Source organism: Chiloscyllium punctatum, chromosome 45 (genome assembly GCF_047496795.1).
Source record: "Chiloscyllium punctatum isolate Juve2018m chromosome 45, sChiPun1.3, whole genome shotgun sequence".
Lineage (NCBI taxonomy): Eukaryota > Metazoa > Chordata > Chondrichthyes > Orectolobiformes > Hemiscylliidae > Chiloscyllium > Chiloscyllium punctatum.
Window position 1 is genome coordinate 46,574,976 of NC_092783.1, and position 25,824 is coordinate 46,600,799.

Sequence of the window (25,824 nt, forward strand, 5' to 3'; positions counted from 1 at the left end):
ATTACCTCAATGCTGTTGATAGGAACCTTTGCTGCATCTACATTGACGGCTGAGTTTCCAATACAATGTTACCTATCAAATTAATACATTGGCTGGAAAAGATTTTTGGATAGCCTGAGAAAGTGGAATGCATTACCTCAACATAGCTTCTTTTCTTGTTTTTAACAATTTCAGTTTGGTATACATTCTTTATAAGAAAATGTTCACAACTAGTGGAGACCTAAACGCAAATGAATTTTTGTAGTGAAAAACTGCGGTAACCAGTTCTGATAAACAGATTGCGCTTTCAGATTGATTGATATAGAAAATAACTTGCAGGTACTGAGTATGCAAAGTGAAATAAGTGCCCTTTGGTTCTCTGATCACCACTAATTGCTCATTTTCACATTTGTACTTTTCAGTAATTGTTCCCACAAACATTTACACAGTTTGGTGCGCAAAATCAACCAAGTGTATGACTCAATAAAATATGTTGATGATTCACATATTTTTTGTGAGGTACAGGCCACCTGTTGGTGGTCATGCATCATTATTCCCAGGCATATCATTTACAAACTAACTTTTCTGCCATGACTATCAGAATACATAAAAATCGTTGTTCATCATTACTGATAAAGTATTATTCACTGAAAATGCAGCAAACTGCCCTGAGATAGTAAAGTCCATTGAGTCAGAAGTTAAGTGCCATTCTCAGAATTTTAACAACTCACAGGAGCTAGGAAAAGAGACAAATTCTGTTAAAATTTCAGGAAGCTATGCTGGGTTTGTTCCTGTACATCCCTTCATCCTTCTCCAAAGATAGGAGTAGGATTGGTAAGGCCACCCATTGTAAGGCACAACCAGTTTGAATAGGTAAGGGGTAATGTGGGGTCATGTTACCATGCACTTTGCAAGCAACAGATTATCCAGCATGGGGTGGCCACCAACTAACTGGAGTCACCCTCCCATGAGCAGCCTAGAGTGGCGTTCAATCAACGAGGGGGGCTCAGTCAGACAAGGCAGCATGCCCCCCCACTCCCCCACCCTCCCCATTGCTTATCCATTGCTTGCACCGGGTGTCAATCTGTTTGGCTACTGTTGGTGGTGCTGCTGCTATGCCTAGTGTGTGCCAATCTATAAATGCCAGCTTGAGGGGATAAACTATAAAACTAGAAAAGTAGGCACGTAGGAAAGAAAGGGGCAGAGTTCAAATAACCATTGCAATAACTGTTCAAGTATTCAAATACATTTTATAGCAGAAATTCGACTGATAGAGTTTACCTAATGGTATATATTCAGGTGTGCATACCTCAGCATAGTGTCTGAAAGGGTGTCCTTGATTTCTGGGGCACTCAGTAATCTTACTGAGTCATTGGGTACTAGCAAGGTACCAGGAATGGAAAAGATAAATATGTTACTTATATTTACCTTGTGCTCTGCTGCTCATAGCTTGTCCTGAAAAGGGAACACATGATCCAAAAAATTCACCTGAATTTCTTCATGAAAGAAGGTTAGATCATAGCCAACTATTGGTCTTGATTATGGAAGATTAGAGAAAGATTAGCTTCTCCATTATGAAAGAATTATGTTGACCAGTAATGACATACAGAATGTTTATAACCTGACTTCCATTACATTGGAGTGTAACATACCGCTGTCTGTGAACTTGCACTGAAATACTTCCTGTACCTTGCAGTTGGGTATTTAAGGGTTAAAGAAGGAGTCTGTAGTTTTGGGTGTAGAATAGAATTGGGAAAAATTGAGACACTGGTTCTAATATCTAACTTAAAATATTAATAAAAGCATCTGGCTACCAGAAGTTGTCTTACGAATCCATAACTTGTTGCAGTAAAAAAAATTAAGCTTGGTCTTCATTAGCATTTATTTCCTGATAGTTGCGATTTTGGTTTTCTTTTTGTTTTATTCCGTAGCTAGAGCTGTTCAGCTGCTGCTGCAGATAATTCTGAAATGGCCCTCTTTGTCAAAGGCATAGCATATTGCTTTCAGGGCTGAGCCATTTTAATAGCTTTGGGCAACATGGGATCTTCTCTTATACCGGAAAAGATCAGATAAGACCTCTCCCAGGATGCCAACTACGATGTTATTGTCAGATAAGCTCATCTCAGAGGATCCCAGCATCTGACATGATCTTAGAATCCGTATAGGGTGGAAGCAGGTCCTTCGGCCCATCGAGTCCACATCAACCCTCCAAAAAGCGTCCCACCCATACTCACGCTTGTAACCTTACATTCTCGATGGCAAACCCACCTAGTCTGCATACCCCTGGACACTGTGGGCAATTTAGCATGGCCAATCCACCTAGCCTGCACATTTTTGGGCTGTGAGAGGAAACCAGAGTACCTGGTGGAAACAAGGGAGAATGTGCAAACTCCACACAATCACCCACAGCTGGAATCAAACCTGCTTCCCTGGAGCTGTGAAGCAGCAGTGCTAACCACTAAGCCACTGTGACACCCACAGCGTCCTGGTAAAAGGTAGATGCAACTTTCAGTGAATCCATAACTTCTCTGGTTGTACCGATTAAACTTAGCATGGTCAATAACGGTGTCATGCCTCAGCCAGATGTACATGCCAAACTCCTAGATTACATATCACTGTTTTGCAGGTTTTGCATCAACAATGATACCAATGACAAATAAAACTATGCTGTTCTAGTCTTTATCAGGGATGGAAGCAAGGCCTGAGGTGGGATGGTATTGAGTAATCTGTCAGTGCCACATTATCCATGAGATGCCTGGTCTGGTCTGGTCAGCCTTGGTCAGGCTCTGGAAGGGATAAAGAGCTATCCATTTCTAAAAGTGTAACTGCATTCTGCAGTTAAGCAAACTGATGTATTGTTTTGTTCATGTTCAATTGCTAAGTGATATCTTTTCAACCTTTGTTTTTTGTTTGCCACTGCATTTTGTCCTGTACCATGAGATTGGTCGATGTTCTCCCATGATGGACTTTCAGTTGCACATTGACCGTCTGGCTGATAGGTCGGAGTATTCTCCATCCACACTGTCAACTAAACCTGACAGTGTCTTACTGCTTCTTCTTCTGGCCTTCTCTGAGTGTTCGTCTTATGCAGCTGACTGCTTTGAATGTTTCCACTGTTAATCAGAATGAGTGGGATGTTTTACCAAGTGGTCAGCTACCACTCCTACCATATTGTGATATCATACCAAGGTACGGAGAGAGGTAATCTGTCCTCATCCTGGTTCTATTACTGACTTACACTATGTAAATAAGTGAGTAGAAAAGAACATTTCATGACAGCAACATGCATCACTGACAACACATTTTTCTGTATAGCAAAACATGATTTAACATTATCCTACAAGTAACTCTTAGCTAACTTAATGAAGAAAATAAATCATGAATACTTTTACAAAGTAAATTTTCATAACTGATTAGAAGCCATTCTGAGACTGCGAGATATTGTGGCATTTCACAACATACCAAAGAAAACACAAATGTCAGACAACAAAATCCAAAAGGAAGGACCTTTGATAGGAAGGATGAACTTACTTGTGCTACTTGCAATCTGTTAAAGTAATTCGTTTTACAAGGCTTAGACTTGGGATTCAAATTGTTTCTGGCTTGCAGAGGAGGAGAACTGGTACATGTCTCTTACCGAAAACATTAATCTGACTTCAGTGTTGCAAATAAACACTGGGCAGATGAGAAGAATTTAGACATCAGTAACGGAGCTCACCTGATGTTGTAAACCACAAAATTGGTACTTGACTGGTTCATAAACGTCATCTTAATGTTGAGTTTATATTATTTCTTTTAGCTCCCTCCCACCTATTTACTGTTCTGTATAATCCAGTGCCGTTCATTTATAAGAACTTCCTGTTTATTGCTTGTAAAAAGTCCCGGTTTGTTTCCATTAGCCTAGATGTTTAGTACAAAGTAAAGCTCTGGTATAAGAAATCCCTCTCACAAAAGGAAATGAACTGTGGGAAGAAAATGGAAAAGGCAGCTTTTTAATTGTCAAGGGGAAGGGGTTTGGGTGAGGGTGGTGGGAGTTGTAGACTCAGAAAGAAGCATGTAACTGGGAACACAATGTGACCTCACCCATTTATGGATTTAACCCAGGTGGTTTGGAAGGTGAGCAGAGAACAATCCATGCAGCGGTCAGGTAAACACAATATTCAAACAGCCAATTACCCGAGAGCTTAAAGCACAGGCCTTCTAACCTGTGAGGGATAATGAGGAGGCAGCACAGTGGAGAGTCAATGCTCATTGAAATTAACAGGCTGGGGAGTTTAAATAGTGAAGTAGCAAAACCTCAGTGAAAACCTTGTGCTTGCAGGATTTGTTATGAAAGTCAGAATTCACAACTTTCAGGTGCTTCTGATTTGTTCTGAGTATTTTCTACAAACTTGGAATTGACTGAGTTTCAGGTGACCGTGCTTGTGTCAGCCTGCACCGCTGCAGGGAATCAACCACAGCAGCAGAAGCTGGGAACTTTTCTGATGAGGAGCAACAGCAGCAGCCACATCAACGAAGCCACATCTGGTGGCACAGTGGCTCAGTGGTTAGCACTACTGCTTCACAGAATCAGGGACCTGGCTTTGATCCCAGCCTTGGGTGAATGTCTGCGTGGAGTTTGCACGTTCTGCCAGTGTCTACATGGGTTTTCTCCAGGTACTCTGGTTTTTCTCTTACAGCCCAAAGATGTGCAGCTTAGGTGGATTGGCCATGCTAAATTGCCTGGGATGTGCAGGCTGGGTGGGTGGGTTACAGGGCTGGAGTGGGTCTCGGTGGGACCCTCTTTGGCTTAATGGCCTGCTTCCACACTGACAAGGATAGAGGCCACAAAGGGAAGAACCTCCAGACAGAGGAAAGGCTTCCACATCATTTCCTTTGTTTAAAAAAAATTGTTCCTGGAATGTCAATGTCACTGATTGGGCAAAGTTCTCTGGCCTATGTAATTGTCCAGAGTTAAAAGTCAACCACTGTGCTATAGGTCTGGCATCACATATAGTCCAGGCAGGAATGGCACATTTCCTCCAGTTGAGGTTTTTTGTGAACCAGATGTTTTGTTTTAATCACAATGGCTGCAAGTAAATCAGCATTTTAGCGCTGAAACTTTTTCAGTTCAATTTCAGCTTTGCTATCTGCTATAGTGAGACTGGAGCCCACTTCTGCAGAACATTTGCCTGAAGTTACAGTCGTGTGATAGAACCACTATGCCACCAGCTCCACTTCTCTTAAAAGAGCAACAATACATCGAGAGATTCAGGCTCTATGTGTTTGTATGTTCTGGCGGCCACTGGGATAAAATTAGCCACGGGGTGAGGCTTGTCAAATACAGAGGACTGATAGCTTTTCCACATTGGCAGGTTTCTCACTGGTGTAGGGGAGTCATTCATCGCATGCCATGGCCATCAAGGTGTCTTCAAATTAACCTGGACACTTCATTATTCATCAAGGATTCCAGTCTGTCTGCGCCCAGTTGGTTCGTGACCATTGGAAGTTAATGGTCTGTGCTGGTTACCTCGCAAGCTGCCATGATGCATTCATCCTGAAGCAGTCATCCAGGGCTTCCCTTTGAAGGCATCTATAGGAAACTGAAGCAGTGAGCTGGTGGTGAAAGATCCAGGGAGTGTATCAGCACATGGTCAACCCAGAACAAAACATTGGGTTGCTCAAGATGTTCTTCAGGTGTCTCAATGGAGCTGGAGGTACCTTTTAGTACTGCTCCATGACCGGTTTGTGGATTGGCTGTGGTATCTGCTGTGCCCTTCAGAATGATACACACTGCAGAGCAGTTCATGTGGAGTAGCAAGAGGAGGGAGTTGCAGAACATCGGTGTCTTCCATTCTGGAAGAGTAGGATGAGGCTGTTATGGCCATATTGTTTAGTGACCATCTAGCAATAGACTTACCATGGATGCTTAAGCTAATTTGGAGAGAGCTGACAGTGCCATCAGAAAGCCCAGACACCATTCAGTTGCATCCAACAATTTATCACTGCCACACTCCTGTCTCCTTGTATAACTAATAATGCCATTCACCTGAAAGATACTGTGATGGAAGGTATGACAAAGTAAAGGTAGGAGGATAAGGGATTCAAATCAAGTCCTTTGCTTATTTAAATAACAATAAACATAAAAGCAATTAACATTAAAATAAAATAAAGAATGATAGATGCTGGAGGTCTGGAGCAAAAACAGAAATTGCTGGGGAAACTCAGCAGAGCTGTTGGAAGTAAGAGTCAAAGGTGTGGTGCTGGAAAAGCACAGCAGGTCAGGCAGCAGCCGAGGAACAGGAGAGTCGATGTTTTGAGCATAAGCCCTTCAACAGGATGCTGCCTGACCTGCTGTGCTTTTCCAGCACCACACCTTTGAATCTAATCTCCAGCATTTGCAGTCCTCACTTACTCATCTGCTGGAAGTAAGCAGAGTTAACATTTCAAGTCTGGTGACTCTTCAGAACTGTAAGCAGCTGGGAAGAAGTGGTATTTATGCTGAAGCCAAAGTCTGAGGTGGGGGGCGGGGGGGGGGGGTGGATAGTGCGGAAGCAGCGAGGTGAGCGGACAGTTGGAGACAGAATTCAGAGAAAGAGATACAAGAGGTTTACATTAAACAAGGAGATTATGGATAGCAGGCCAGAACAGAAGTAAAGCTGAATATGTGATAATAAAAACTAGGAGTAAAAAAAAATGGGTTAACTGTGCTGAATGCAACCCACCTAATGTGATAATAGGCCTTGGAGTAAGTAGAAATGGGTGACTGTGCTAAAAGCAAACCATGTCATAACACCAGTGGGTGTGGGATGGGTAAAAGACATTGAAGAATAAAATCAGGCTCTAAAGTTATTAAACTTGATATTGAGTCCTAGAGGCTGCAATGTCCCCATAGAGATGTTGTTCTCTGAACTTGCACTGAGGTTCCTGAAACACTGCATCGGACTGAAACAGAGATGTTGGTGTGAGTACACGATGACGTGTTGAAGTGGCAGGCAACTGGAAGCTCATGGGTCATTTTTGCGGACAGAACCCAGGTGTTCTGCAAAGCAGTTGTTCAATCTATGCTTTGACTCCCCAGTGTAGAGGAGACCTCATTGTGAACAGCGAATCCAGCAGACTGGATTGAATGAAGTGCAGGGAAATCAGTCCTTCACCTGAAAGGTACGTCTGTGGCTTTGGATGGTGAGGGGTGAGGAGGGAGGAGGTAAATATGCAGGCATTACACCTTCTGTGTTTGCAGAGGAAAGTGCTGTAGGAGCATGGAGAACTGTTGGGACTGGAGAAAGAGTGGACCAGTGTGTCCTGGAGGGGAGGGCAATGTGTGTCTAGTTGTGGCAGAGATTGGAGATGATGAAAATGTTGGGTTCAATGCTTTAGGTGTGGAGGCTGGTGGGGCGGTGGGAGAGGACGGGGATGCTCTATCATTGTTGTGGGAGGGAAGGGAAGGGGTGAGGGTCAGAAGTGCAGGAGATGGGTCGGACCTGGCTAAGGAGCCTGTTGACCATGGTAAGAAAGAATCCTCAATTGAGGAAAAAGGTGGACATTTCTGTGCCCTGTGCCTCAAGGAAGGTGTCATCATCGGAACAAATGTGACGAAGATAGAGAAACTGGGAGAATGGAATGGAGTCCTTCCAGTATGTGAGCATGTTTAGCCCAGGTAACTGTGGGAGTCAGTGGCCAGTGGTGGCCAGCCTGGTGTCCGAGTACCTGGCAGTTCTGTTTGTGGATTTTGGGTAGGAATGGGCTGCATGGGGTTGGGGAACTATAAGCTGGGAGGCTGCCAAGGGAAGATCCCCAAATGAGATGAGGTCAGTGACAGCCATTTCATTAACATTGCTACCTGAACCACTCTTGTGTGACTATTGGGTCTTTTTCATTTGTTTCCAATTCCTTATGCATGCAGGAATCTGTATGACATAAACAGAGCTGGAAGAAGGCAAAAGAAATGTAGTGATGGTCATCTTCTGGGATTTGGAGCATGTGAGGCCAAAGACTTCATCAATCACATTTGTGCAGAGCCGGACTTAGTCATCAGTGCAGCGTGGTGTGGGGTGGGCTCTGCCTGGGGGTGGGGAGTTTGAGTTGAAGGGAAGAGAAGTGGAAGCACCTTGAGGAGATGTGGTGATTTTCTGTCTTCCTCTCATGGTCCACCTGCAGTTCCCTGTCACCCTGACTACGTAAGGCTAAAAGAGAAGTACAAGAGCATGTTGCACTGACGTTGCAATGCAAGAGAAAATAAAGGCTTGGGAACCACTGGAGTTAAGAAAGTCAGAAGATAGAAAAAATAGAGCAACTTGTGGGGAAAGGAAGATGGATAGGTCTAAACACAGAACTTTAATGGGATGCTATGTTTTGAGATGCATGCAGTGATAGAAGTTATTGAAATGTTTAACAAACGTGTTTCAGAGATGTGATGTCGCACATGCACATAAGTAAATATAAGTTCATTGCAGTAGCTGATAAATGAATATTACTGTTTGAAATTATTTCACTTCGAATGGTGTTATTCCTCCACTTTAAAACGTGTGGGGAACCTTTGGACTTGCAGTACAGTAAAGTTTCCAACAGGAAGACTTGGTCTCTTAATCTGCTGCATTGACCCTTACTATAGATTCAATCTCTTCTTACTAGGAATTCTTCAAAATTGCAAATACCTTGCTTCCATTGGCACGTGATGAATTCTGAAACATTTTGGTCAGTCAGAGCTGATGTCTTCTACGAATCACAGAAACGGAAATTGGAAAAGCAAAGCAGGTCAGTCAGCATCTGTGGAGAGAAATTAGTTTTAATGTTTCGGTTCCAGTGCACATTCCTCAAAACTCTCCAATGAGATGATGGTTGTGCTTGATCTTTTCATAGTTGCTTTGAAGTCAATGCTAAACTATTTCTACTGCTCTCCAGGAAGTTTTCTGATGTAACTGACTTCCAGGAAGAGCAGTTTTATTTGGGTGTCTGATATTAGGCATCCAAATGTCATATCCTGTAGTGAATAGCACCTTGATGATGGGCAAGTTGACTTGGGCAAGAACCCTTCTATTGGAGAGATTTGCATAGCCACTGCTGGTCATTCTTCCAACCAAGAGGAAATAACATTAACAGTTGCATGATGCATTATTTTTAATGATAGGTGGCACTTTCTAATTGTATTGAAATCAAAGTCTTTGTGATACTCGGTAAATAACTACAAAAAAAACACTCAATTACTGAGAAATATAATGAAAGGGACCAAATTTCTTGGCGTATACCTGGCAGAGAATCTCACTTGGACTCTCAACATTAGCTCCATAGCCAAGAAAGCCCAGAAACATCTCTACTTTCTGCGCAGACTGTGGAAAGCCCACCTCCCACCATTCCCCCATCCTCACCACATTCGACATAAGATTGATTGAGAGTACCTTAAGCTGCTGTATCACTGCCTGGTTTGGAAACTGCACCGTCTCCGATGTTAAGACCCTACAACAGATAGTGAGGACAGCTGAGAAGATCATCGGGGTCTCTCTTACCTCCATTATAGACACTTACTCCACACTGCATTCGAAAGGCTAAGAGCATTGTGGAGGACCCATCACACCCCTCACTCAAACCCTTCTCCCTCCTGCCATCTGGCAGAAGATACCAGAGCATCCAACCTTTCAGGGTCAGACTGTGCAACAGTTTCTTCCCCCCAGCAATCAGGCTCCTTAACACTGTATGATTGGACTCTTCCCCATCTGAAATTCGTTACATGACTTTGAATTGCTGAGAGAAAAATGTCTATTATTTATCATTCTTCTGTTACACTGTAACTTGCATGATTTGCACTTCTTATGCACTTTATGCTGTGTACGATTGTGTAGTTTGTCATGTCCATGTAGCACCCTCAGTCCTGGAGGAACGCTGTCTCGTTTTTGCTGTATCAGTTTTATATGGTTAAAAATGACAAATAAAAAGGTACTCTACTCTAAAAAGATTGCTTCAGTCATTCAATTTTTAATAGACTAACATTTTGCAAGTATCCACGATGTGAATGAAAATATCCTTAATGGCAATTGCATTAACCAGGCACGTGCACAGTACAGGTTAAATATGTCTGCATTCACAGAATCCTGCATATGATCCTCATGCAGTGACCAACTAGGTTGAATAACCCTTCATTTTAAGACCTTACAGGATGATTACTGGGAGACAAGGGCTACCTTCTCCAACCGTTGCTGACCACTCCATTACACGAATCCCTAACTGAGTATGTGCAGGCCATTCTTTCACCAGCGCCATCATGGAGCAGACAATAGACCACCTGAAGATGAAGTTATAATACTTGGATGGAGCACTGTTGGGGTAGACTAGTAACATGCTCTATGCTGCATAATCCTTGCATATTGAGCTTTATACAGCTGGACCAGGCAAAGAAGGGACATAATAGACACTGAGGAACTGGGTGAATGGTAGCAGTCTCCCAATGAGGAGGAGGAGAATGGTGACATTGACTGGAAAGAACATCACCTTCATCACAAAAGAGCAGCACAATATTAGCCACAACAAACATCTGTTGAGTATCAAAAGCAAATGCAGCGTTTTTATTTCCTCATACTTTGCTTTATATACTGTTTCATAAGAGTTACCATTTACCACATCTGATGCTCCCACATTCAGCAATGATGAAATGCTGTGTTCCACATTAGGGAAAGCGTACCACCTCCTCAAACAGGACTCTAATGTCACTCAGCAGAGGCTGAGTGGATGTTGTCCGCATCTGCAGAAGACAAGGGAGAAAATGTGTTTTGAAATCGAATCGAAGCTTGGACATGATAAAAATATGACAGCATGATGGAACAGTGCAGCACTTGACATTTATTATCCTTGTTTGTTATTGGGTCATGGAGTTGTCCTTGGTCATGGTCCTCTTGTGTGTAGGCATGAATTCTATATTTAAAGGGGTGAGCAGACAAATGTCAAGCTCCTTAATACTCATTGTAGTAACTCAGGAAGCCCAACTGGAAGGGAACACTGTTTATTGTAGAACACAAAGTAGAGCCACTACTTGTGACATACATAGGCTAGTCCCCAGCCCAGAACGGACAGTTCTGCAGACCCAGCCCCTGATCTGCTTTTTTTTATATTTCCTAATCAACCTTTTCAGAGATGATATTGCACACCTCTGGAGCAGTGGGACTTGAAATTGTGCCTCCTGACTCAGAAGGAGGGACACTACCACTGCATCACAAGAGCTCTGGGCCTGAATTTTTGTTTATTTAATCTATTTTTCTAATCAACCTGTTCAGAGATGTTATGATACACCCGTGGAGCAAGTGGACTTGAACTCAGGCCTCTCAGTCCAGGGCCTGGGGACACTATCGCTGTGCCACAAGAGGGCCCCTGGGCCTGCTTTATAAAGGACTCAGGAAATGATTTCTGGTTGAGTAGGCCATCACCTGTTACTGAGGGAACTCATACTCAATAAGCTTGTTGCTTTCCAGGTCTGGTTGAGGGTGTGTATAATACGAACGTGATTGTCTTTTCTATGAAGACCATTGAAGAGTCACTGAAGTGGGCTTGTCCTCATGTCTGTCAAACCAATCACAGCTGAGAGAGTTCCTGCCAGAGGAGGTCAACGTGTTTTCATTTGTTTAGCAATCTTCTCCACAGTTTTGAGCATGTATGATACCAGTCCCATTTTTTAAGGATAACTCTAAGAATCCCTGGGGAGTTGTCATCAAAATGCTTTATGTGGACTGTATTTCCGACTGGTGATTTTTGAGAACTTGAAAAACTTCAACTCTGAGGTGTTCTTGAGAAACAAAGCCCCGTTTTATGGCTTGCAACTTTTTTTTTGAGAGGGTATAATTTGACCTTGTTGACTCTGTACCCAAGGTACATTGTCATTTGCCTGGAACACACATTTTTCCCTTTTTAGGTGGATGCCATCCTCAGAAAAATGCAATAAAACCTCCTTCAAACCCTCTACATGTTCCTTTGCAATAGCTCTTGAAATTAAAACATCATCCAGCAAGACTACCACTCCATGTAGCCTTTGGTGGATGTTCTCCCTCACCCTTTGAAAGATGGCGCAAGCCAAAGATATCCCCAAAAGGCAAGCAAGGGTACTCATACAGTGGCATGCTTCCTGGAAGACACCTCAAGCTCCAGGGAGAGGTGGGTGTGGCTCATATTCTATTTGGTAAGTATGTGACTACTCACATAAGCTTTTCATATTAGTTTTCTATGAGTGGTATAGGGTATCTGTCTAAGCAGGAAGCTCTACTTACTGTCAACATAAGTTGACAACCCTTGGTTGTCAGATTTTAAAATTGGCATTACTGGTATGTCCCATTTAGCAAATTGCACTGGACATATGGTGCCAAGTTCCTCTAGATGGCTCTACTTTGGCCCTTAGGGCATGGGGCACCCTTAGGTCAGGTCTCTGGGTTTGTATAGATCTTGGCCCTGGCACTTTGTAGCTTCCTGAAACCCTCTTTAAACACTTCAAGCTACTTCCCAAAGACTTCTTATAGATCACCAGTTTCCATTTTAAAACCAGGTGGATTTTCTATAGCCAGACCCTTCCCAAAAGGTTGGTACTTGACCTTTGTACCACCATTAAGAGTCAGACTGTCTGTTGTCCATAGATATCTGGGGTTACAGTGGCCTCAGGCTTAAAGGCAAGATGTCCTATCAGAGTTTCCCAAAGGCTTACTTCTTACAATTGATAAGGCAGTACTTCAGTCTACCTCCAGTCTAGGGTGGCCATTTACCTGAAGTTTTATCTTAATTGGAACCATTTTGGGAACAGTGATGCAAGTTAGCTGTATCAGTTCTGTATCCTCAGGCTGACTTATTTGCAAAGCCCTGCCTTGTGCTGGATTTGCTCTTCGGTCTGGGCAGTATACATTTCACCAACTTTCATAGCCTGGTCTGGCGTAAACCTTGTGACCACAAATGTGGCATGGATGTCCTAATGCAGAGACTTCCCATCTGGAACCTTGGAACCTCCAATTCCAATTGGTGTCACTTGGCAACCAATGGGAACTACGAATATTCCATTCGGACTTGACTATGCAGCATGGGGGTCAGGGTTGAGGATGAGGACAGTAGCGTCGATGCACTCCTGGAGACTCCCAACCTCTTTTTGCCACATCTTAATGGGAAATAGCCGGTTCTATGGCTTTCTTGAAGTCTGGATCTGGTTCAGTCAGTAGCTTCTTTTGAGTCACATTATTATTAATCTGACAAACTAAGCAATCCTGTAACATTTCCCGAAGTGCTGATCCATATTCATAGTGTTCCGCCAATTTCCTCAGCCTTGTCAAGAATTTAGTAACTAGTTCCTCAGTTTTGTATTGTTAAGCCTGTATTGCTGCAATATAACAGATAGTTTGGGTCACAGTTGTCCAGTACTATGTTGGTCAGTTCGTCAAAACGTTCTGACTCCAGGACTGCCAGGTAGGTTAAATTCTTTATGATGTTGAAAATCGGGGTCCCACAAGTAGTCAGGAGAATGGCGTTCTGTCAGTAATCCCCTTGTATCCAGTTTGCCTGAGAAAAGTATCTCATACTTTCAGTGTGCTGGCCCAGTCTTCCAAACTCACATCATGAGGTTCCAGTTCCCCAAATAACAGCATTTTTAATATTTCCCCATCACAGTCTTACTGGGTTCATTGAAAGGCAATGCTGTCCCAGACTTTTCTTGACTCTTGTCGCTAACGTAGGAAGTCCGGCTGGAAAGGAACATCATTTGTTGAACACCAAAATAGACCCAATACTCATGGCCATCATAGGCTAGTCTCAGGCCTGTCCAGACAGTTCTCCAGATCCATCCCTGCATCTGCTATTTTTTGAAGGAGCCACTGAAGCTTGAAGCAATGACCAATTAGGAGGACCCAACACTTCCCTTGTCTATTTAATGGAGATATTCCTAATCAACCTGTTCCAAAGTGTCTGGAGTAGGTGGGACTTGAATCTTGGCTTCCTGGGTCAGAGGTCAGGACACTACCCAGGCACTGTAAGAGCTCTCTGGGTCTACTTTAACACATGTAAGGCAGAATTTTCACAGATTCTGCAAAGCAATTTTATCTGACATTTGGAGCTTTTTGATACTTAGGTAGTGTGACACACCTCTGGAGCAGCTGGGACTTGAACCAAGGTCTTCTGGCTCGGAGGTAAGGACACTACCACTGTGCCACAAGTGTGCCAACAGAATTGGCTCATTTTTCTATACTAGGTCTGTCTTTTTAAAATCCAGAGATGCTCTTACACACAACCAGACAGTTTTCCCACCACCAAATCACCATGTCATTTTTTTCCAGCTACTGACCACCACCAGCAAATCACCATGTCATTTTTTTCCAGCTACTGACCACCACCACCAAATCACCATGTCATTTTTTTCCAGCTACTGACCACCACCACCAAATCACCATGTCATTTTTTTCCAGCTACTGACCACCACCAGCAAATCACCTGTGCACTGACTCTGCTTTCTCTTTTCTTTTCTTCTTGTATCCTGAAGTGATACCACTCACAACCTCACGGCTTTCCCACCATCAAATCACCACTAGTAAACCACCGATGTGGCCAAATGCCTATTACGGGCAATGCAAACCATCAAGAATGAGGGAGGGGTAGGGAGAACAGAAGGGGCTAAATCAAAATGGAGTCAGAGAGTGAACTGGGTCTGCATAATAAAGGATACTGGTGGTGAGTTCCAGCTGTATAGGACATTGCCTACAATCAAAGGGACTCAAACTCAATGAACACCACAGGAGATTCATTAGTGATTCCCCCTGGACCTTGTAAGGGTTATCACACCCATTTTGGTCCTCTCTGCCCCTATATGGGCCTTTTTCTCCAGCAATGAGATAAAGGGAAAGCTTGAGTGAGAGAATGAAAGTGGCTTGCACAGATGTTAGTGTTGGTGTAGGTGGAGGAAAGGTGGTGAAGTGTCCCAAGTGAATGAATTGGAAGCAGAAGGACAGGAAGGACTCGCAGTCTGGGAAGACAAGGTAAGTAAGAGTGGTTGAGGAACAGTGGGACTTATGGACCATCGGTCCCACTGGGTGCAGTGGCAGCAGTGGAGCGAGTGTAACAGAGAAAAGTGATGGCACTCAACAGTGCGGAGCACAGAAGGTCATCAAATTTCCATGCGGCATTACTGAGTGTTCCTCCACACCATGGACACACACTGACCCAGGAGGCAGCCTTGGACCAGGCTGTCAGGATTAGTTTTGTGATCTCCTCTGGCAGTCCTGAGGAGAGAGGATAGCCCCTTTCCAACACTTATGGGCATTTCAACTTCACTTACCCACAATCTCCCTTAGCCCTTAATTCCTTGTGACATCAAGAATTTATCAATCTCTGCCTTGAAGACAATTTAGCGTCCCGGCCTCCACTGCACTCTGTGGCAATGAATTCCAAGGCCCACCACTCTCTGGCTGAAGAAATGTCTCCGCATTTCTGTTCTGAATTTACCCCCTCTAATTCTAAGGCTGTGTCCACGGGTCCTAGTCTCCTCACCTAACGGAAACAATTTCGTAGCATCCACCCTTTCCAAGCCATGTATTATCTCGTAAGTTTCTATTAGATCTCCCCTTCTAAACTCCAATGAATACAATCCCAAGATCCCCAGTCGTTCCTCGTATGTTAGGCCTACCATTCCAGGGATCATCCGTGTGAATCTCTGCGGGACATGCTCCAGTGCCAGTATGTCCTTCCTGAGGTGTGGGGACTAAAACTGGACACTGTACTCCAAATGGGGCCTAACCAGAGCTTTATAAAGTCTCAGTAGCACAACAGTGCTTTTATATTCCAACCCTCTTGAGATAAATGACAATATTGCATTCGCTTTCTTAATCACGGACTCAACCTACATGTTTACCTTTAGAGAATCCTCGACTAGCACTCCCAGATCCCTTTGTACTTTGGCTTTATGAATTTTCTCATCGTTTAGAAAGTAGTCCATACTTGTATTCTTTTTTCCCAAAGTGCAAGACCTCGCATTTGCTCACATTGAATTCCATCAGCCATTTCCTGGACCACTCTCCCAAAATGTCTAGATCCTTCTGCAGCCTCCCCACTTCCCCAGTACTACCTGCCTGTCCACCTAACTTTGTATCATTGGCAAACTTCGCTAGAATGCCCCCAGTCCCTTCATCCAGATCATTATATATAACGTGAACAGCTGCGGCCCCAACACTGAACCCTGCAGGACACTGCGGCCATTCCAAAAAAGAACCTTTTATCCCAACTCTCTGCCTTCTGTCAGACAGCCAATCCTCAATCCATGCCAGTAGCTCACCTCGAACACCATGGGCCCTCACCTTGCTCAGCAGCCTCCCATATGGCACCTTATCAAAGGTCTTTCGGAAGTCTAGATAGACCACATCCACTGGGTTTCCCTGGTCTAACCTACTTGTCACCTCTTCAAAGAATTCCAACAGGTTTGTCAGGCATGTCCTCCCCTTACTAAATCCATGTTGACTTGTTCTAATCCGACCCTGCTCTTCCAAGAATTTAGGAACATCATCCTTAATGATGGATTCTAGAATTTTACCAACAACCGAGGTTAGGCTAATTGGCCTATAATTTTCCATCTTTTGTCTTGATCCTTTCTTGAACAAGAGGGTTACAACAGCGATCTTCCAATCATCTAGGACATCCGGGAATGAAGAGCTTATGCTTGAAACATTAATTCTCCTATTCCTCGGATGCTGCCTGACCGGCTGTGCTTTTACAGCGTCCCACCCTCCGACTCTAGTCTCCAGCGTCTGCAGTCCTCACTTTCTCCTAGCTAAGATAGCTGCTAATTTCCCTTTGTCAGATATCTCTGGGACAATTCTTCTGGAGAGGGCTTGATGGCTGGCAGTGTTTGTTTTAAACATGATGCAGGTGTCAGGAAACTGGAGGGTCTTGGCAGTAGCAGGTATTTCTGTCACTGATGAGAACAAGATAATGCAAGAGCAGCAGCCTGGTAATCTGATGCATGGTGGCACAGTGGCACAGTGGTTATCACTGCTGCCTCACAGCGCCAGAAACCCGGGTTCAATTCCTGCCTCAGGTGACTGACTGTGTGGAGTTTGCACATTCTCCCTGTGTCTGTGTGGGTTTCCTCTGGGTGCTCCGGTTTCCTCCCACAGTCCAAAAATATGCAGGTCAGGTGAATTGGCCAAGTTAAATTGCCTGTAGTGTTAGGTGAAGGGGTAAATGTAGGGAGGTGGGTTGCGCTTCGGCGGGTGGGTGTGGACTTGTTGGGCTGAAGGGCCTGTTTCCACACTGTAAGTATCTAATGAAGTGAGCTTCATAAATTGTGTGAGAAAACTCGCTGGAGCTCTCTGAGAGAAACCCTCCAAAAAAACGAATTGACACCCAGCCAAAGTTTGGGAAAATATTGCCCTAACATAACCAACACGGGCTGGTGACTTTTACAATTTGCTGTAAGCAGTGGACTCGAAGAGGAAACAATGCAGCCCCTCCAAACTCGGTCATAATAGAGGCCGGTTACATAAGTGGCAGGTTACGTATTCTATATTGGAACTATATCGTATACCAAACCGGAAAAGGCACAGAGGCATAGACCCAAAACAAGTAATTAATCATCTGGGTCAAAATAAATGCATCTGTTTAAAACAAGAACTGACCTGTAGTAGATGCCTGAAGTAAAAAAAGGTAAAGTCGTCACAATCTTATCAGACTATAGGGTTATTAGAGAGATTACTGGTGCTGAAGGTCACCACACCACAGCTGAAGGGAGAGGTTGAAAGACAGAATCATTCATGGTGAACTCAGCCAGTGTGAGAGCCTTAATATTACTTCATATTGCAAACCAGCCATCTAGCCAGTGGAGCTAACCAACCCCTGGAGAAGTGAACATTGCAATGTGGAACACTAGTTTTTCCTTCCAAGTGTCTATTCATGATTGGTACTGCACTGTCATAAACCTCCCCTCCCTTCCTAATCACCTTCACTTCTTCAAACATGTCGGTGCCTGAGGATCACAGCCACTGATCTCATTTAACTGAGGCTCAAACCGCAGTAATGGGTGTCCCTCTGGCTTACAGCTAATTAGGGCAGAGAATATTCTGACACATCACAGAGTGAAATGTTAGAATTTAGTTTTAGTGAAGCATGTTCTCAATATGGCCAAGGCAATCTTAAATTATTTTGTACTTATTCAATTTCCTGATTTCTTTCACTTGATGAAATTATTAGAAGGATGACATTTGATGTTCAGCTGGTGATTTGTCTGGCATTTCAATAAAGGGAAGCTAGTGTTTTACAAGATTAAGCAACAACTGTAGTCTTTTGTACCCAAGTCTAGAACTACAATATGACTCTGTAAAGTGTATCTCATGGGTGTTATTCTTGAACTAATCAATGCTGTAATTACTTAAAAATATTCCCTATATCATTGACATAAATTAGTTAAAATCTGAATTTCATTTTGTAACTAAGAGGTTTTAACAGAGTATCTTCACATTTTTCAAACAGTAGTTTTAATGACAGCCATAAAGAATAACTGTGCATTTAGATATCGCTGTGGCTCAGGAGTATTTGTAATAATGCTGAATGGCTAATAATTATCTTGTATATGTGGACTAGTTTGCAAACTGGCTCCACTCATAACCACTAATATCCTGTTTCAACATTCAGAAGCAAGATTAAAATCACAAGAGAAAAAGAAACTTGTTTTATATCAAGCTTGATTTATAGTTTGCAATCAACATTGCAATCTCTCACACGTGCCTATGTTTACAAGCATGGTGTGACAGGTATGAAGTTGCCAGTTCCACTCAGTCATGGAGCGCCGCACAAGGCCAAACATTAACGTCAGAACTTTCTTAAAATGTGAATGTGAAGAATTACTGTATAAACCAAAACTTTTAAAAAAGAGGAAAAGAAGACAGAAATGATGAGTGGTCCCTTTAGATAACCTTTTCTATGATTCATAAAACCTTTAGAATGGAGGTTTTATGGTAGGTTTGATTCAATCAAGTTACTTCTTTACGATATAGCATATCTGTCAATCAAAGGTAATGCAGACATATCAAAGTATTGTCCAACATTCCAGAAAGTGTCTCGACTGTGATCAACAGAATCGGCTTATCAAATTCTAGATCACCATTATATTGCAAAGTGGAGACCAAACATATTCTTTTGGAGAAATATCAGTCTGAATCAACTATTCCTTTATTTTGTTCAGCTCCTCAATTGCTAAAGCTGCTTCCTAAATCACTGCTGAAGATTTGCTGCTCAAAAATACATTGTGTGGACTTATGTTAAAATACTTTCCAACAGTTTTCACTTCAACCAATTGAATTGTATGAATCTCTTAAATGTTGATCCAAAGTCGTGCTATTGCAAACCTAATGGTGCATCTTAGTTTGATTTGAAATGTACAAGAATTATTGGCAATGCAATGTTTCTCAATATAAGACAAGACAGAGATAGAATTCTATCATTACTAAAAAGTATTCTGAAACAGTGTGCATTCATCTAGGAACAGTGATGCTGAACAAATAGTCAATAATTTTGGGATGGTAAAGTTCTCATCTTTATTATCATATAAACCAAACTTTGTAACATTAACTAAACTGAAGGGAAAAGTTTGCAGAGAACACAAAAACAGGACTCAAGGCATGGCAAAAAATTGTTTAGGAAGCAAAACATTAATTGTACTGAAGAAATAATTAGCAGTAAAAGTTGTAAAATTAGCTTGACAGAAAAAGGAATACAGACTGAAATAAAACAAGATTCTGCCATTAAATTTCACAATGATTAACATACATCAGGGGTCAATGGAAAATTCAAACTGCCGGGAAGGTTAAGTGACATTTAGAAATTTGACAGTAACCTCAAATAATACATAACCGACAGGAAATTTCAATAGGAAGTTAAAAAACCATAGTGGTCACAAAGGAAATATATAAAGAAAGAATCAAGGTAAGAACGCTATAAGCTTTAGTGCGCATAAACTTAGGGTTGTGCAAACTAGACAGAAACCATGAAGTGTGTCACTGTCATATTATACACAGTGATTAGCATTCAGTGTTGCTACTGCAGACATGAACAGTCGGGTGATAATTGCTTTAGCCATGCTGTGTTCCCTGCTCACCTCAAAGAACTCAGAAGCTCATATCGGAAGATAAGGACTTATTTTGTAAGTATGAAAATAAAATGCATTGTAAAGAATATTTAAATTGTTATAAGTTATATTACAATTTATAAAATGCACTAGAGTCAGTTCCCTACTGATTGTTCTGTGACAAAGAATTATTAGAATTTACTTTCAGAGGAATATTAAATAGTATTTCAAGGCTGCTCAGAAAGCTATATTAATTATATTAAAGCAGTATAAATCAGTTAAATTATTTTGACATCAAATGTTTGTATAATGGAGAACATGCAATGTATTTGATTGAGATAATACTACATATGAAAAAAACCGTGTAGATTTGTCAAATTTTATTTTATTTTATAATACTTGATCTGCAAAATATGGTTTTAGATCATTTCAGATAATTCGAGGGACGTGGGTGACAATATATTAAAATTGTTTGCAGTAACTCAGAGGAAACAAGATGATTCAGAAAAGGCATCAAATTAGACAGAGTATCAGGGTGAACTATTATGAGACTGGATACCAATAACTAAATGAGTCTTTATTGTAATAAGTCTAGGTCAGTCTGTTATTGGAAATTGATTTAGTTCTAACTGATTTGTAGCATTCGTTCATGGGAAACCATTCTGCATTTCGTAAATTTATTTGTTTTTTTTAATAGCAAAGGAAAGATGACAATTTGCACATAACTTTACTGGGAGGCAGACTTCACCATGGATTCAAGGTGAGTAAATCTTAACATAAGTTGATTGGCATATTAGCTATAATATCTTGGTATGCAGAGATCTCATTGGTGGAGTTCCACAACAGAGAAATCAACGTGTCATTCATCCTTAAGTCTGGGGGTTCTGTGCTTTGATAATGATAGTGATGTTGAGGGAGTGCTTGTAAAACATATGCAAAAAGAGGTTAATCATCGTTATTGGTTCATTTCAGTGCATTGATTTATCATATCAAGGTTTGAGTCAGACAGAATGTTACGGTTTGTGCATGAACAATTTGAAAATAAACAGCATGTGCAGAACATGGAAGCCCAGAGGTTAAGAATCAAATGGGCTGATATGAAACATCAATTGCATAACTAAATTGCAATCCACAATACAGATCAGGTGCCAGTCAAAAATCAGTCAGTCATTTAGTTTTCACTAACAAAGATTTCAAGATGTACTTAATGATATGTGCATGCATGTATTTTTTTAATTGTAACCTAAAATAGAATGATGCTTCTAATATGCCAACAATAGTACCGGAGTCCATTCAAGATTACACTTTACCCAGGGAAGGTAAATAAACCAGATTTCAGTGAACCAAGTATTTATATTACCTTCGGAATAAGTTATCCACCTATTAGTTCTATCAGCTAGTGTATAGTGGAACAGTGGGGTATGAAATTACTAATTTTAAAATTAGGTCAAAAAAAGGAAAATGAAACCATTTTTTGAGACAAAAAAATGCCCTGCTGTTATGTGAGTTCTACTTAGGGTCAAAAGCTCTCTAAAGTGAGGAATGAGTTAATGCATCATTTCGAAATTAGGATATATTGTGGAAGTATTACAACTTTGTGACAAAATTGTCATTTCCTATTTGTGAAATGCCTGTTTGCAAGGGTATAATGGTGACATCTTGAAATGTTTAGGGACGTGAAGGATGTCAGTTTTTGAAGGAAATGCTGAATTTTTACCTCAGGGATGTAATCCCAGCCGCCAAGACCCATCAACAAGTAATCAATAATAACATCAGTAAGATTGGGAACATCCTGTCTGAGCTGAAGGAGAATGTTCAAAATTGTGTAAGTACTAGATTTATCATTAATTGCTTTTGCTTTTAAATAACAGGGGTTTCAGTGTTAGCCTTTAAAGTATTTGTTTTGGTTAAGATATAAAAGCAAATTATCAGAGAATGAGGGGAGAAATTGATAGGTATTGTACTAGTTTCCAAGTCTAAAATAGATATACAAATTTTCAGACTGGAAAATAATACATTCAATTTGTTTCACTGATATACCCATCACTGTTTCACATGTCTACTGCACCTTAAAGCAGTGTTGCCTACTTCAGTGAAACAAAGAAGAATCTTGCAGCTGTTTCAATGTCCTTCTGTGATATTTGTAGAAAGCTAAGTGACAAACCACACTTTTGATGCCAGGTACCTTTTGTCCTGTCATAAATAACACAACCTGTTTCCAACTTGCTGTTTTTGACTGCAATCTGAGTCTGTTTGCTGTCAGAGAATATTAGCAAAGCTTCCACAATACAACTAAATTCCTTCCCCAATCCAACTAAAGTATTTCCTAATACAAAATAACAGTGGAAGAATAAAGATATGCGTTTAGCCACTTTACAATTTTTGCTGTGCATTTGCTCTGTCAACTTCCCGACTGATACATAAGAGCAGACTTTCATGTTCATCTTGCAACTCATAGATTGGCTGAGTTGCTCAATTGTAAAGAGTGCTCAATTTGCACTGATGGATTATCCAAGTACCAGGTCTACCCATCATCACCTACATTTTGTTGTGACTCATTCTCGGGTTCTTTCAATCTCTTCTCAATTAAAACCTGTGAGTCCAATGCCTATTTACTAAATCTCATATAATAGACTGACACCTCTCTGTAAGAATGAGGATGCATTTCTATCAAAACTGCCAACAATCTAAATGAGACATGATGTTGAGACCTTATAATTTAAAAGATCTACAATGCCATCTGAAAATGAACACAATGTTCTACTGTTGGCTTGACCAATGTCTGTCAACACTGTCAAAAGCAGATTATGACCATTCACTCAGTTCCTGTTAATGGGATCTTGATGTTTGCATTTGTCTATATAACAGTGACTGCACTCTGGATCATTTTGGACTATCCTGAGAGGGCAAAAATTCCTTTTATTCTTATTCCTCTCTGAGCTAGTTGCTGATCTCTGAAGAATTCCTCTAATATACTCATTAGAATATCTAATTAACAACAGAGTCGACAAGTTCCTGACTTGTATAGCTTGATTTGTCACTTTTTAATAGAAGACTGGGCAAAATATTTATGTTTGTTGAGATAAAACATGTTCAAAATGAATTCAGTTAGTGGATACATATGATGTCACCATAGTGATTTGCATCATGATCTGTGTGAACTCTCCCAGTTCTCTACTGATCAGACAGTGAGAACAGGAAGGGAGATCATCACATTATCTTTGTTTTGCTGAACAATCCTTGATGCATCTTTTGAAACAAGACAGTGAATGCTTTAGTAATGAACCAGACCTCAAGTCACAAATCTCCACACACAGCTTCCCGCTGCACAAAGTTCCTTGCAGTAATTTAAAGTAGAAATTGGCAATGTAAAAAATCAGGCTCTCAACTAAGATATACTTTTTGTATAAAATTGTAGCTGTGCTGCATTATGTTGCAAACTAAATATCAAATGTGCACACTTTGAGTGATAACAAAAACATTTCTAAAACAATAACTAGTATGTTTTGAAAATGACGTTTATGTTCAGTTTGCAACCGGGAAATAGAACATACAAACAGGAGCAAAGAATAGGCCATTTTACCCTTCAGTCCTGATGGTCTGATTATGATTTTAGTTCCACTTTCCTATGTGATCCTCATAAACCCCAATTCATCTGTAGATCAAAAACCTGTCCTTCTCAGTCTGCAATGTCTTAGCTTCTGTCTAAGATTGAGAATTCCAAAGAAATTCTTCCACATTTACATCATGAATGGAAAACTCCTTATTTCAAAGCAAAGGCCTCTCGTCTTAATCTCCCACAAGAGGGGAAACATTCACCCAGTCATCCTCCCCTTCATTCCTCTAAATCCAGAGGAGCACAGCCCAACTTGTTCAGTAATTAACCCTCATTGAACTGCCTCCAGTTAACTCTGATTTATTGCTGAACTTTCAATCTGTGAGGATGACTTTTAAAAAGGGTTTGTGCTGTCTCGTTTGAATTAATTTTCAGAAAGAGAGGCTTTAATTCACCTCTGGTATCTTCAAGTCAATGTGTCTAACTCTCCCAAGCATTATGGTTCACAAATGAAACATGAAGTCCAAACTTTGCAGCAATTCAGAATGAAACAAAAGCAGACGTTAAATGAATATACCACCAATGTTGCTGCGAAAACCGTTAACCAGATAACCAGGCAACTAGAACCCACTTGCAAAAGCCTATGTGAAAATAAAGAATGCAAATTTTCAGTGGGACAGCACCAGCTGCAAATTGAGGACTTTAAATGTAGCAAAAAAGCGCTGACCTAGTTGTTTTGTTAACTGTAACTCATGTGATTCTATCTGAGCAAATGTCCTAATGGCAATCAACTTTTCTGTAGTATTGGATAAATTCATGTTTAGTTGTGGGCTCTTGTACCTTTCAATAATATTTCACAACAAGCTTTTGATGTCTGAACATGAGCATTCATTATTTTCTTTGACTCGTGGGGTGATTCAGCAATAAATAACAACAGTACATTTAGTCAGTCTGTGAGGTGGGGCAAAAGTTAGCAGCTGCTGCTTCCCTTTCAGTGTCACTTGACACTAATGCACAGAATGGGATTTTTTTTGCTTTCAGAATGTGTCCACACCCATCCTGAGCAGTTGGCTGCAATCATAAAAAAATATTATTTTATCTACAACAATCTCTGAGGCTAAGGTGTTGCAGTGTAAGTCCCGAGTCAGGGCCTGAGTTAACTCTCTCAGGCTGCCATCCTGTTTGGCACCACTTAGGTACACATGTAAAGTGAAACTGATTGACAACAACAAGAATTGTTATGTAAATGAAGCCTATCTTATGTATTTTATTTTGATCACATAAATCTGACCAGGAATGCAGAAGCTTCCTGTACTGTGTAACGCATGTTGTCATGTCCTGAAACATGAATAAAGTACCCTCTAATTGCATTGTTTTTATCAATGCCTACAACTGTTATAATTGGATCATTTTCTGTGTGATGTCCTTTGTAGGTTTTCAAACTAAGTATATCCAGTTAATATTCTCACTGCTTACATTCTTCATATTATATTACATTAGTTCAGACTTGAAATGGATTTCCAGCATCCACAGTTCATTGGTATTTTTTGCTTATATTTTATATTGGACTGTATATACTATCCCACTATGGGACAATCAGTTATTGAATAAACTTATGTATTGTTGACTTTCAGCATAAGTTCTTCAACTGTGACCTGTGCAACTGCAGACCTAGCCCATACATTGAGAAAATCTATAAACTATATGAGACGGTAAGAAAATTTTATGTACTAAAATCATGGAAAAGCTGGTTGTAACTAATTTTCATTGTCTAATGCTGTTTATTGTGCTTACCAGTTGCAGGATAAAGGTGTGTACAAAGCCATAGGAGAACTCAACATCTTTTTTGACTGGCTTCAGAAATACATAACAATGAAAATGAACTGAAAAGCAGCAGAACTGACTTGGATGAACCAACACTTCCTGAGTTAACAAAGTCACTAGTATTTAAAGAGATACTTATATTTAGACTTGGCGGTTTCAGAATTTCTTTTAATTCACTAAATCATTGAGAAATTGTGATGTTCTATGCTCCCAACATTTGCTGTCACTTCTTAAAGTGAAAATAATGGTCATATAGTTCTCCCAGCATTTAGTCTATTTGAGACAATGGGTTGGTTATGCCACTCTGTAACCAGCTGCTAGAATTTCAAAGAAATGAAGTTTCATCGTGTGCCTACCAATTTGTCCTGTTTTCTCTTGCAAACATTTTAGTTCTATGCTCAGTTGACTCTTAATTGATTTATCAGTGACT

The 25,824-nt window shown here is 41.0% G+C and overlaps 1 protein-coding gene across 1 annotated transcript; it reads left to right on the forward strand.

Moving 5' to 3' along the window:
* The first annotated feature begins 19,933 nt into the window (after positions 1-19,933).
* Positions 19,934-25,482, forward strand: il10 (interleukin 10). Its single transcript, XM_072563168.1, has 5 exons — positions 19,934-20,089; positions 20,712-20,774; positions 21,687-21,839; positions 25,205-25,282; positions 25,368-25,482. The coding sequence occupies exons 1-5, from the start codon at positions 19,934-19,936 to the stop codon at positions 25,455-25,457; spliced, it is 540 nt and encodes a 179-aa protein (XP_072419269.1). The 3' UTR covers positions 25,458-25,482.
* Positions 25,483-25,824: the final 342 nt, after the last annotated feature.